At 35.6% G+C, this 13061-nt stretch overlaps 1 protein-coding gene across 1 annotated transcript; it reads right to left on the minus strand.

Moving 5' to 3' along the window:
- Positions 1 to 1305: 1305 nt before the first annotated feature.
- Positions 1306 to 12106, minus strand: LOC135684896 (general transcription factor IIF subunit 2). Its single transcript, XM_065200590.2, has 9 exons — positions 11946 to 12106; positions 9728 to 9801; positions 9207 to 9222; positions 5669 to 5798; positions 5232 to 5255; positions 4661 to 4748; positions 3572 to 3674; positions 2787 to 2930; positions 1306 to 1938 (listed from the first exon to the last, which is right to left on the minus strand). Exons 1-9 carry the CDS (start codon positions 12006 to 12008, stop codon positions 1816 to 1818), a joined length of 765 nt encoding a protein of 254 aa, XP_065056662.1. The 5' UTR covers positions 12009 to 12106; the 3' UTR covers positions 1306 to 1815.
- Between the last annotated feature and the right edge of the window lie 955 nt (positions 12107 to 13061).

The raw sequence follows: 13061 nt of genomic DNA on the forward strand, positions 1-13061 counted from the left end.
ATCTGCAAAAGGTTATAAACGACATCTAGAGTATAATTTTTTATTTTTCATTGAATAACTCAAAAAGAAGTGGGGCCTGTAGGTTTCTATATTGATTTAGAATTTTACAAAAAATCCATAATTCAAGCACTAATAATGAGACATACAGCTGTTTAAAGAGCTGAGAAAAAATTTCGTTTCAATTTATGAATGGTGCGAGCATTCTAAGCTTAAATATGATTCAGGTCTCATATAATTCTATTTCTTGGACATATTGCTTAGGACATTGCCTCTTAGATGAAATTTTGAAGAAATTTATACATGACTTGGATTATGTTACGTGTGATTTTGATTTTAAATAAAATCAATGATTTATTATTAAATGGCACGAGCGATTGCAATTCCATTCCATTCCCGCTGTCAAACATGGCGACCCCAAAAGAAAATAAGGTAGCAACAGCTATAAAAATGAAGCAAGGGCATGGATTCACTTCAGATAACTACAAACAGACACGGAGTAGCTTTGAAATATTTCAAAACCCGAATATTGTGGTTTTCAGCCAATATTTGCCTCGGTATTTTAACCCTGTTCGACTGAATGCCTTTCAGGGAAGGATGTGCTCTCGGGGAGGGGTCTATAAAACGCAAGTTCAGATTTTCATATGCTCAACCCCAGGCATCATTTGCCCCGTGGATTAGAAAACCAAAAATTCCCTGGCTCTTCCCTAGCCAACTGGATGAGAACGGCTTGTGCGCGATTCTGAATTTGCAAAAATGAGTGGAATGAGCGTGGAACTTCATTTGCTGTTTCTTGTGCTATCGAACTCTCCGCTTTCTTCGTGTGCATCGTTTGCTCTCATTTCAGACACTTAAAAAGGATATGGGGTTACTTGTTATTTCTTATGAAGCAATCGAAATTTCCCCATCTGCGCGGTTTTCCCATGAACCGTCATGGGCTCGATTTGTGTGGTACTTGTCTTGAGAATTAGAAACATTTCAACACGACAATAGTGGAGCATATACCTACAAACACAGGGTAGACCTTAAAATAGTATTTCGCGCTTTCAAGCACCAACAAAAACAAGCGTTGAGTTAGTTTATGACTTGCCTAGCACTGAAGTGAAAGGCTTGCGTTCTCTTAAGTCAGCGTTGCCTGGACTTTAAGATAGCCTGTTTTTGTTGTTATTGCTGCTGCTGCTGTTGTTGTTGTTGTGTTGTTATTATTGTTGTTGTTGCTGTTTCTATCCTCTGATTTAAGCGCGTACTATCATGTACTCAAAAGCGTAAGTAGTGCATTATATCTCAAGCACAGAATAACATCTACGTAGCACAAACAGAGCTTGTAACTTTTGCTGACAATCAAATAATACATCACTAACGAAAAGGCATTCACTAAAAAGCTTGCTAAGACCGCACCACGAGATTCAGCATTTTTAGCGCTTGACACAGGCTGTTGGGTATAAATAACATGAATACAACGCTCTTAAGGTAACATGTTAGGTTAGCTAGCATGAAAGCCCATTTTAATAGTCTCTGAGTCACTTTGCAAATTTTTGCCGGTAATGGTCATTATCCCAAGCTGGAGAATTGTCTGTTATTAAAACAATGTATCATATCGTTAAAGAGAAGATACTGATTCCATTATACATGAATAAATAGGCTTTTGCAACTTGCGCCCGCGAATCCCTACACCCACCAGCGAATGTTTGGAATATTCTTGATTCCATTTACTTCAAATTGTTTTTTTGTGACATAAAAAAATCTTTTACCTGCCACTTCCCTGTGTTTTAGACTGAAGTCATCGTACTCCTTGCGCATGACAGAACTCTCACAGTTTCAATCCTCATTGCCAGGCTCCTCTTTGTAATGCCTATACTCTTGCTTCAGTTCCCAGGTATTTTTATGTGGATTTTTCAAATTATAATTACATATTTCCTTCAGAATACTCTTAAGGTAGCCCTGAAAAGAGATAAAATCATATGTCATCCAAATTTCTAGCTTTATAAGAAATAAATAGCACGTTCATAAATATCACAAAATATATCCAGGTCTCTACACGCTTTGAATAAGCTGGTGATAAAAACTATTTCCTCTCTCCCTTTCCTCGAAATAGGTTCCTAACATTTTTCGGTCATCTTATATCTACTAATTGTAAAATACATAAAATATAAATAACACGATTTTCTTATAGACTTTTCCCCGCAAATTGCGAATTTTTCTTATTAATTTCTCAAGGCCCAGAAACAAGACCAGAATATGGTCGAAGACAGAAGAGATCAAAGGGCCATGTCTATTGCTCTTAAATTTTTTGTAGTGGGCTTTCAAGCCTGGAAGGAATTGTCCCAAATAAGTATGAATACTTTCCTGGCCCCTAGTTTCAAACTCAGAGATCTTTCTTTGACGAAAAAGATGCTAAGTAATAATGTAACTCCTATGCCGGTTTATATAACTATCAACATTAATCACTCAACGTGAAAGTTTAGTCAAAGCGACCATTCGCAAATATTCAATAGAAAGGTGCACATTGTTAGTCTTTGGTATCCTTAAGCATTTTCAACGTTCCTTGGCAGCGTTATCCATTTCCAGGGATTCACTTACGTAATAAACGTTTGCGATCACGTGCAAAGCAGCCAGTATATTGAATAGTAAAGAAGGTATGTGATTGGCTGATCCAATATTTACAAACACATCGACTTTGAACATAGTTAGCGGCAAAAGCCTAGCCATCGAGTACTCACAAAAGCAGGCTCGATAAAATATAAAATGTCATAAACAGAAATAAAAGAAATATAAAAACTACTTCTTACAACAGGCTGTTGTGTGAGATGTACCAAATCCTTTAAAGTGTAATATTGATGTCTTTCAAATGCAGAAAACAATTTGTCCATGACTTCCTTTTTCTCTGAGCGAGCTCTTTTTCCTTCTTCTTTTCGTTTTCTATCTCTTTCAATCTACAAAATTGCATACAAATATTTATGCTCATATCTACCAATGCTAAGGAAACCAAAAAACCATTTATGCCAATTTAGCCCTGACAGGCAGCTAGCTATTGAAGTACTTTTGTTTTCAAAAAAATAAGAGAAAGGTCAGGCATGGAAGAAGTATTATGTAGGAAATGTTACATGGAGTAGTTGAAACATAGAATTCTAAATATGATGGAAATTAGTTTGATGCATCATCATCATCATCAGTCATTCAACAATTTGGCTGGTTGCTTGTGCTTTGTTTAAGGACCGCATCCCAGAGGCATCTGTCTTCGGCTTGATGGACGCACTCCACCAAAGGAGCGCCCACCAAGTTTTTGATGTTATCTGTCCACCTAAATTTCGGCCTTCCTCTATTCCTTTTCCCTTCTACGTAGCCAAGCATAACCGATTTTTCCAATGATGGAGAGTCGCACCGAACTATGTGTCCAAAGTATCCTAACTGACCCTTCTGTATCTGTGCTAGTAGGCTATCTGATGCACACTACTTATCAAAACAATTCATGGGTTTGGTGCATTTTCGCGAAACTATCTCATGGTCAGGTCAAATTATTAATCATTTGAAGCCTAGTGGAAAACATGAGTGAGAAATTTTTAAGTTGGCTTACATTCACTTTGTGATCTGCAATTGGCTTGAAACTCGTTCCATGAACTTTTTCTGTTATCTGCTGCACCTTTCTAGCAGGCTGCCCAGCTTTTTTGATGGCATTTCTACAAAAAACAATATTGGCATGCAAATAAGCTAGAAACAAGACAGAATTCAAACATTCAAGAAAATGCCAATGACAAAATCCTTTTCTCTCAGAAAACGCTCGGAACGGTCCATCAGTTGATATCACCCAGTCATCTCTCTTAAACACTATAAGCGACTATTATGATTTTAACTCTGTCTTTCAAATATTCTAATGTGGTTGAATGTATAAAAAAAATTAAACTGAAGCTAGATAAGACAGAGAAATGAATGCTGGAGGTGCTGGTTGTCTTAGAAATATAAAAAATTGGCCGTTCCATCTTTACAGTTTTTTTACCAAAACTAACGTTTACATAAGCTAATGTTTTATTAAAAAATCAAAACTTGTTCCTATTGGACACAGTTCATCTTCAGCTACAATTTCGAAAGTTCGATTTTACTTGCCAACTTTGTCTATGACATTCTTCAAACAACTTAGGACAAAGCAAACATGCATCCATAGATACAAAAAATCTTAGATGGAACATAAAGAATAACCTGTTGTAAGAGAACATTTGTTAAAACGTAATCTTCCAATATTGGATTTCGATGGCATGCTTGTCCAAGTTTATCTTTAATTAACTCCAATGGGCTTTACCTGTAGATTGGGCAGTAATCTCACCGGTAGGTTGGGTCTAAAGACTTGAGATTTACTAAAAGAAGTTTTGGTGCCACAAAATTTGAAGATGGCACGAAAAAGCTGAAAAAAGTTCAAAGGGAAGTTCAGTGAGAAAGTATCTGTTTTTATATCTGGTTTGATAGAGGGTCTGCTAAGTTTTCAACAATTGTTATTTATAAAATATGTGACTTACGAAAAAATGTACTCTATGGTACGAATTGTATCTTCACAAAAGTTTGATAATTGGTTTATAAGACTTAATTTTGGTAAATTTTGGATAAACTCTAACGAATAAGGCCTTTTGAAAATACTGCATACCAAAGAAGGACCTAAATCCTGCATACTTACTTTTTTAATAAAAGGTAATTTGGATTTTCAACAGGTCGACAGTCAGCTCTTTTCACAACCTTTCCCTCAAATGCAAACATTGGGTCACCTGCAAGGTAAAAAGCACATCAAATTCACTATGAATATCTTAGATTGTTCCAGTTGAAACTTTGATACGGGGAACGTGATTAATCGCCCATACAGCTTAAAGTAATAAAATTCCCCTTAAAAACTTTACTTCGGCGTAAATGAAAGAAAGAGCGTAAATGAACGGAAAAGTCTGCATCTTGTGAAAATTCTAATCCTTTCCAAGAAGAAGACCACAGGTCAAAGATAATTTTCTCTTCAATTCATCCTTAAACGACATTGTTTGGTTTAGGCCAAAATATCAATTCACCGTCGAAGCGTCAACAACATTCACATATCGAAATTTTAGAAAAAATTTCAGCAAGCTGTTCAGTTATTTGGCAACCCCCCATACACAATAAAAGAAAACAAGGCTAAACATTTCTCAACATTTTTCAATAGAACTTTTACTGAAAGGTTAAGTCGTTTGTCCTAGGCTTTGGTACAAAAACATTGTGAATCCTACCTTGTAAATTTTGATCTGTTGAATCTACAACAGAAATAGAGTGAGGTAAATAAAATTTAAAATGCTCTTAGCATTACGACAGTGCCATAAAAGACGTTTGGTAGGGTTGATACAATTGTGATGTTGATGTTGAAGATTGCAAAACAATGTAGAAAATCACGATAATCACGAATTATACTGTTAGATTGGATTAATTGAATAAAATCGATAATTGGCTAAAAAGGAGTTGTTCATTAAAATCAAATCTTTGATGGTAAAGCGATTAACGATGATTAACGACGATTGATTATGATTAACGACGATTGACGATGATTAACAACGATTAACGATGATTGACAACGATTGACTATGATCGATTATGTTCGATGATAGCTGTAATGATGATGATTATGATGACGAGGCATAATATGGATATTTCCTTTGTTAACGATGCTTACCACCAGCTGTCTCTGAAAACACGGCTAAGGACTGCGAAACATCTGACATTAACATTTTGTGCTCACGTGGCAGGGGAACCCCATCAACACAGCCGACTTGCGACAGCTGCTCCGAGAGCTCAAACTTCACCTAAAAATTAAGCAAGGAAAAGCATGAAAACAAAATGCTTCATCTTGCATTGAAAAGCAGGCTGTAAAAAAGTAGAAAACTAGAGATGTTGCTTTAAGGCCCTATTTACATTATGAAGCATTCATTTTGTATCGAAATATGTTCATACCATACCCGGAAGGCGTTCTGTTCACATGGGAACGATGGAGTCAGAAACGCTCCCCATCATATTGGCAAACACAAACATAAATCACTCCGCCTGGTCACATGCCGCGGGCAATCAAACTTTTTCAGGATGAGTCTTTTTCAAGATATTAACAACCCCGTTTATGAACGATCTATGCATAAAAAAATCCGATGTATGTGTGAAATCATTACTGTGAAAAAGTTCATTTTTCGTATACATTTTGTAGCTCAGTTATCTTTTAAATGAAATCGATGGCAGAAAAATGAACTTGTCAAGTCTTGCTGATCGAAACTTTTGGTTTGATAAACATTTAGATGTGAACACGTGAAGCTGGGGATGTTTTGTACGTTACTGTTCTTTTTTACCAAAGGTCCAAATCAAATATGTACCAGCCATTGTTAGTCTCTCTAGTTTTCGCTATGATCCATTTTGTAGTTGGCCTAAATTCAATCAGAATTGCATTATATGTTTCTATTGTTTTGGAGATGTCACTACGTAAGCAAACTTAGTCATAGACGTTGTTTGCAGTTAATTAGCATCTAAAGCTTCAAAAATTTGGGAAAACTTGCCCCTTAAAAATAAATAAACACATATAGCAGAACAAACAAAAACAAAAACATTATTTACTTTGAAAATGAAACTTCATTCAGCTATATTTTAACATTCATACTAATTGACCCGATTACCTATCATTTCTTAATTTTATATGAACCACGACATCTATCATGATTGTTTTTAACCGCAAGTAACCAACTTTGGCACGCTTCGTAATAAAAAACATTCGACATTTTAACAGAGATTCACCGATTATTGAAAGGCTTTCACATTTGCATAACTTCAGTGGTTGATTACATTATAACAAAAGATCTGTTTTAATTCAACAAGCCTTTCAAAGACAGGACTCACTGGTATCCAGTAGCGGTTTACCACATTAAAGGGCAGGTACTTTTGCTTAAGTGAGAATTGTGACTGGAATAACAAACACTTGGATAGCTTACAAACATTTTCATATATTTGGAAGCTCAAATACTTAAATACGCTTTGAAGGACCGAAATACCTTTGAGAGACTATCTAAATGTACATCAAAGTTACTGAAGATGAAGACTACCAGGGAATGGGAAAAGGCAGTGGGCAGTTATCGATTAAATCGACTGAATTACGCTTTCTTCGAAAAATACTTCGTTTCTTGGGATTCTGGCATAATCCGCAGGCCAATTTTGTGGAAAAAATCCTCTACCCGTCAGCTGTTAATATGCTTTTTTTTGTTATGATCATCATTAATATCTATTACACAACCTTAGACCTCACCACGAAGAATGATCGTTTTAAAAATCTAATATTAGAGACATTCATTGGCCTGTTTCGTTATATATGGTGCTGGCTCGGCCACCTTTTAATCATTAAATACTTCAAAAAACGTCATATGGAAGAAATGCTTGATGGTATCGCATTAGGGTCAGGCAATCGACAAAGTCTTGGGAAAGTCAAAAGAAGGCTGACTCTGATTTTAATATCATCTATCGTGATTGCTGTGACTACTGTGGTTCTGTCAATGGTAGCAGGCTTCCACTTACATTATCCTTCAAAATGGAAAATCGATCACCATAAACGGCTCGCAGCAAATGGAACTGTGCATGGAATCCAAATGAGCGGCTTTGTGAAAACAAACATAGTTTTGATAAGCATAAGTGACTTCTATCTGATGCTCACTGCACTTTGCTTGACATGGCTGATGTACCTGCTTTATCACACTAGTGACATTCGCCTGCTGGCCTTAAAGCATGATTATGCACGTTGGAACCAACATGCAGAGGATGCCATTTTCCGGCATTACGTTTACTATGATTTGAAAGTTAAGTCATCATGTCAAAATTTACGAGTTTTATTTATAAGCCACAATATACTGATGGTGATTATAACGCCACAGCTGTTCTTTCTTTGTGTGGAGATTGGTAAAAATCAATGTGCACTTGACGTAGTCGTGTATGTATTGTTCTTGTTATTTATGTTCATTTGTTGGCTCACACCATTGTATTATGCTGAATGCATGAAAATGAACGAAGAATCATTCTGCAACGAGATCAATAAGTACTGCCCTGGGTATCTTGCAATGTACTTTGAGGCAGAAAACCAACAAAGCCCAGAAATGCTGACATTACGTGCAAGAAGAGAAGTAAACAAACTTGTTTCCTATCTTAAAGCGAGGAACTCAGGCTTCCTAATTGGTGGATACAGCTATCACACACAGTTATCAATGCTGTCATTCTACCTTGGGTTGTTGACATTTATTGTAAAAATTATGGCTTGAGGCAACAAGCTGTTTCATGGTACCCTTGAGCTGCTTCATTATTCATAGAACATCCTGACAGTTAAGAGCAATATAACATAAAATAAACATACCAGAAATTGTCAACTGATTGAGACCATTACAAAATAACATAAACAAGCAAAGCTGGGATATAAAACTAAGAAAGGGAACTGATTATTAGAATGAAAAACAAAAGCACACACAAAATATATCATCAACATAACATAAGCATAGCACCTTATCAGTCACAAGGACCTTGCCTTTCTATAATTTCTCCAAATATGAAATGCTCATTTTAGTTCATTTGCAAAATAGGAGGTTATGCTAATGAGAGCCATAACTGAATTCTGCTGCTTCTTCTTAAATCTTCTTAAAAAAAATTGGTTGCAAAAACGAGGATTTTTTGTCATCTAGAGGTGCTTTTTCTGCAAAGTTCCCTACTTGCCAGCAAATACATGATGGCTCACCAGTTTTGTGGACAAATAGGAGCTGGAAACCCCCCTTGAGCACAATAGCTAGTGACAGCCTGAGTACAGCTAATACATTTAACAGAATTGTTAAAGTGAGCTTTGGGTGTTACAGTATGAGTGATTTAATTGCAATGCTCAATGTACTTAAATTTTTGCTTTTCATACACTCACTTTCACTGACTTTATTTATGAACTCTTTGTTGGCTGCAGAGAAGATGTACCTATATAAACTCTGGGGCAATTTCTTATCAAATTTGCTTGTAGTGGGGCTTTGGCTTGTAATATTGTAGTAATTCAGTATTTGAGATATATGTATGTAATATTGTAGTACTGTTTTGTATCTCAATATTGTATAATGGGCATTGGTTTATTGAAGAAATCCTATTTCTCCAAAAATGTATACAGTGGTTATCGTAAAGTAAATATTACTTGTTGCAGTTAGAAATAGAAAAAGCAAACACACCTGGGCTCCTTGTGTCCTAAAATGTAATGACAATAGAAGAGTTGATATTATGTGACATTAGTGTAACTGAATCAACATAGTTTATGAAAAAAAAATTAAGTTTGAATTTTTTAAGGACTCTTCAACAATTGTAAATCAGATTTCGTCTTTATTGACATTTAACACAAAAGGTAGCAAATCATATTTCATCCACTGTTCCATATAACATAAGACCAAAATAACTTTGGTTAACTCAAACCAACATTTACATTTGTTTACATTTAGAAATTTCATGCAACTTATGCTCCTTCTTCCCTGTTGAACTGTCTTTAATTTTTTAGGTACAAAGAGCAAGCCATTAAAAGTCGGCCCATAGAGCTAACACGTTTCATGAAAAAGTCATCAAAGGAGGGTTTTTGACCTAATTTTTATAGGAAACCTAAATGTCAAAGTATTCTAAAAACATAATGTAATGTGATTCAGGGTCAAATTTTAGTTACCTTTGCATAGTTACAAAAAACATCACAATATATAATACTTACTTAGTAAACTTAAGCTTTCCAACTATGCCACTAGAATCGGCTTTATTCCAAGTTTCTGATAAATATTTTGGAACCTTTAGATGAAAATCATAAAGAATGTTATTAAGGGTAGAGAAAAAGTATTAATTAGCACATTTAGCTTAGTCTATCATAAGCTAATCTAATGGGAATTGATTTATTTGCTTTTGATTTTGATGATTGAATTGAGTAACTCACAGTGGCATAGCATTAGCTGAAACCTTGGGCTTGCAGTTGTGATGAAAGTGGGCAGCACAGCGCATTATTTTTGCATAGTACCTAGATATTGTGTGTACTAAATTCCTTCACAAATAGCTTCAAATCAAGCAAACCTTATGTCGGTCTTCCTGCATAAATAAATCCCTCAAAACCCTTTCTTACATTTAATATAAATCATACTTTCCATAAACTCTAATTAGGAATCTCTGCCTTCCCCCATCCTACTTCAAAATAAGTTCCATTATCCCTGTAAAATATGACAGCTAGAACAATGCACAGTTGCAAAGTTGGTAAAGAGGGAAGAGATGCTAGAGATAAAAACTTTAATATGCAAAAGTTTTGGGAAACTGAATACTGTAATCATTAAATGTTTAGCAAAAGCTTGTGCTCCTATCCACTGTATGGACAGTTCCAAAATTCTGACTAAACTGGGTAGAATTGTCCTCTGAATTTCGGAAAGTGAAACTAAATTGAGACTGGTGAAATACAGTTTCTCTGAATATTTATTTTATTTATCAGTATTTTTTGTAAGTAGAACAAGATAGTGAAATACTTTTATGAAACTCATCATGCACTGAGTATTGAGACATAATAGCTTTTAGGGACAAAATGATTTTTAAAAATTGGCAAATACTGGAAATTCTTTTTATTCTCAGATAAGACTGCCAGTATATAATTGCAGGCTTTTCTTAACTATTTTCAAAACTTTTCTTTAAGACAGCTTTATCATGCTTCATCTGGCAAGTCTTTTACAATTTCAATAGCCCAAAATGTAACATTTTCTCATTAAAAGCTGCTCACATTTCATTGCTAGGGAACTGACAAGACAGGTTTTATCTTTCTTGATCTGTCTAATGGGAGGGGCTTGAATTTTTGCCCGTCATCATTTGAAGGGGAGTCTAATAAAAATTCAAATGGAAAACAGGGTATCAAAACTTAACAAGAATTTGCATTTTTGTCTGTTAGCCATTTCCCTGGCAGGAATTAATGACACATCCTTTAACTAAATCATATTCAAAACTTGCTTTTGAATGTCATTGGGGTAGAATATCGAAAACAATGCAAAGAGTTTTGCACTCTGGTAGGCCAGTCTGGATTTCACAACAGTTTTTGACGATATCTCAGTAGTGTACAAGCTTTGACATATAGTGCAATGTGAACTTGCGATAAGTGTTAACATTTGGGTGTTGAAAGCTTTCCTAGAACTACCACCAGTGGCTGTTATTCAAATTCCGGTTTAGCAAGCAAAGGAACAATTATAGAAAGCATTTTTATAAAGGCCTAAAACATGGTAATATAAATGGAAGATCACAAGCTGAGTCACTAAGAGGGGAAAAGGGGGCACATTAGCCCAGGACCCGGTTGTGTCATCACAGGGTGGGCTGGGGTGGACCCCGTAGAAAAACCTTTGAGGGGGGGGGGGGAGAGGAAGGTTTTGCTGATCAGATCAATTTCAATTTTGGCACTTGCAAAAGGCCTGGCCAATAAAATTTGTTTCTCCACCCCAGTATTTTAGACCTATAAGGCCTAAAAAGAGTTAAAAGTGGTAAATCGTTCAAAACAATGGCAAGAAAATGACTGCAAGAATTATTCTGAAATTTATAGTTATAGGAACTTTTGATTCATTCGCTCAAAGGGCCAGCTTGGCCTTAGAGCTTGAAAACTTCTTGGCAGCATTGATCTCAAGAGGATTACTCAATTTAGAATGACAATTTTTAATTTCTTTTGCAAACAAATTTAGAAAGTCATTTTGTGATCTTTGACAAATTCTGTAAATCTAAGCCACATCCAAAATCACGCCCAAGCCATGCTCATCAATCAGGTGTGCAATAGTGATAATTTTACAAAAAAGATTGTCCAGAGTGCAGCTGCCATTGAATTCATGCTGGCTTGGCTGGTTGTATAGTAGAAGGAAGGCACCTAGAATTGAATATACAATCTATAATATTGTATTTTGAGGTGAAAATATTACATCAATCACCTTAACCAGCCACACATTTCTTGATAAGCCAGAGCAATCGAGGTTGCTTTCTTTATCGTCCATTGCTTTTATTTTACCAGTAACTGTGGCGAAAAATTTCCCTCTCTGTTTTCAAAAACAAGAATTTCTGGACAACTATTGAGGTGCCATTTGAAATTAGCCTCAGTTCAGTGTAACCCGCGGGTTTACTGTTCAAAAACTACGTGCTAACTGTTACCTGGGGGTACTGTGAGGGCCAAATTTGAAATTCTGCGGGGATCCTCACATTTTCCCTAAACAGGGCCCACTTTTTGGTAAGCAAAAGCATTTCCAAAGAGGCCCCGTTTTGAAGCATTAAATTCAAGTTCGACTTATAGAACTCTGCTAGAGAAAGATTTGGTTAGCCCAAGCTTCCATATTAATAAAGCTGTAGATTACGCCAATTAAATCGGACATCCATTTAACCGAAATGTTCGGCAGATAGCTTCAGCAAAAGTATTTTCATTTCATTTTAATTCATTGAAGGAGGTTCGCCTCCAGCCTGAGCAGATATAAGGGGCCCTCCGCTTATAATCTTTATTTACAAGCGTAAATATTAAAAAATGCATACAACAAAATAATTTATAAATTATTATCTTTTTGATGGTACAAAATTGAAAATGGCTTTGAAAAAAGCAAACAATTAGTAAACTAAAGCTTTTCGTCTGACACTCTTTAGAGTTTAAAACGTCAGAACATAGATCGAAAACTCTACGCTAGTAAACCTCAACAGTCATGTGCTCGTGTTTCTGATTGGCCTACATCTGGATATCCACAACTGGGTATATAAATTGCCTAGCGTAGAGTTTTCCTAGGCAATTTATAAATTGTTATAAACCTAATACGAAACAGAATTTATTATCAGTTAGTTGCCAAAAGAGGAAATCTAGAATTTGTGAAGGCATTCAAAACAGAATTAAAAGCTAGGAATTTCAAGACTGCAATGGGAAGATAAGCTATACATTTCACTTTCACTTTGGCAGTTATGTAGTTTTTTTTGAGGCAATGCATCATAGATATTGTTTAAATATTTACTCCCATAGATAGTCTGCCAAAATGGCTAGCTTTTAAAGCCGATGTTAAGTTAAAAAAAGTGAT

Source organism: Rhopilema esculentum, unplaced genomic scaffold (assembly GCF_057945365.1).
Source record: "Rhopilema esculentum isolate cy_ngs unplaced genomic scaffold, ASM5794536v1 HiC_scaffold_37, whole genome shotgun sequence".
Taxonomy (NCBI): Eukaryota; Metazoa; Cnidaria; class Scyphozoa; order Rhizostomeae; family Rhizostomatidae; genus Rhopilema; species Rhopilema esculentum.

Excerpts from the sequence above, each read along its gene's own strand:
- LOC135684896 (XM_065200590.2), bottom strand. The coding sequence starts at position 12,008 with ATGGACGATAAAGAAAGCAACCTCGATTGCTCTGGCTTATCAAGAAAT. Across the intron at positions 9,802-11,945 it reads GAAATGTGTGGCTGGTTAAG|GTTCCAAAATATTTATCAGA; the intron begins GTGATTGATGTA and ends TTTCATCTAAAG. Across the intron at positions 1,939-2,786 it reads ATCTCACACAACAGCCTGTT|GGCTACCTTAAGAGTATTCT; the intron begins GTAAGAAGTAGT and ends ATCTCTTTTCAG.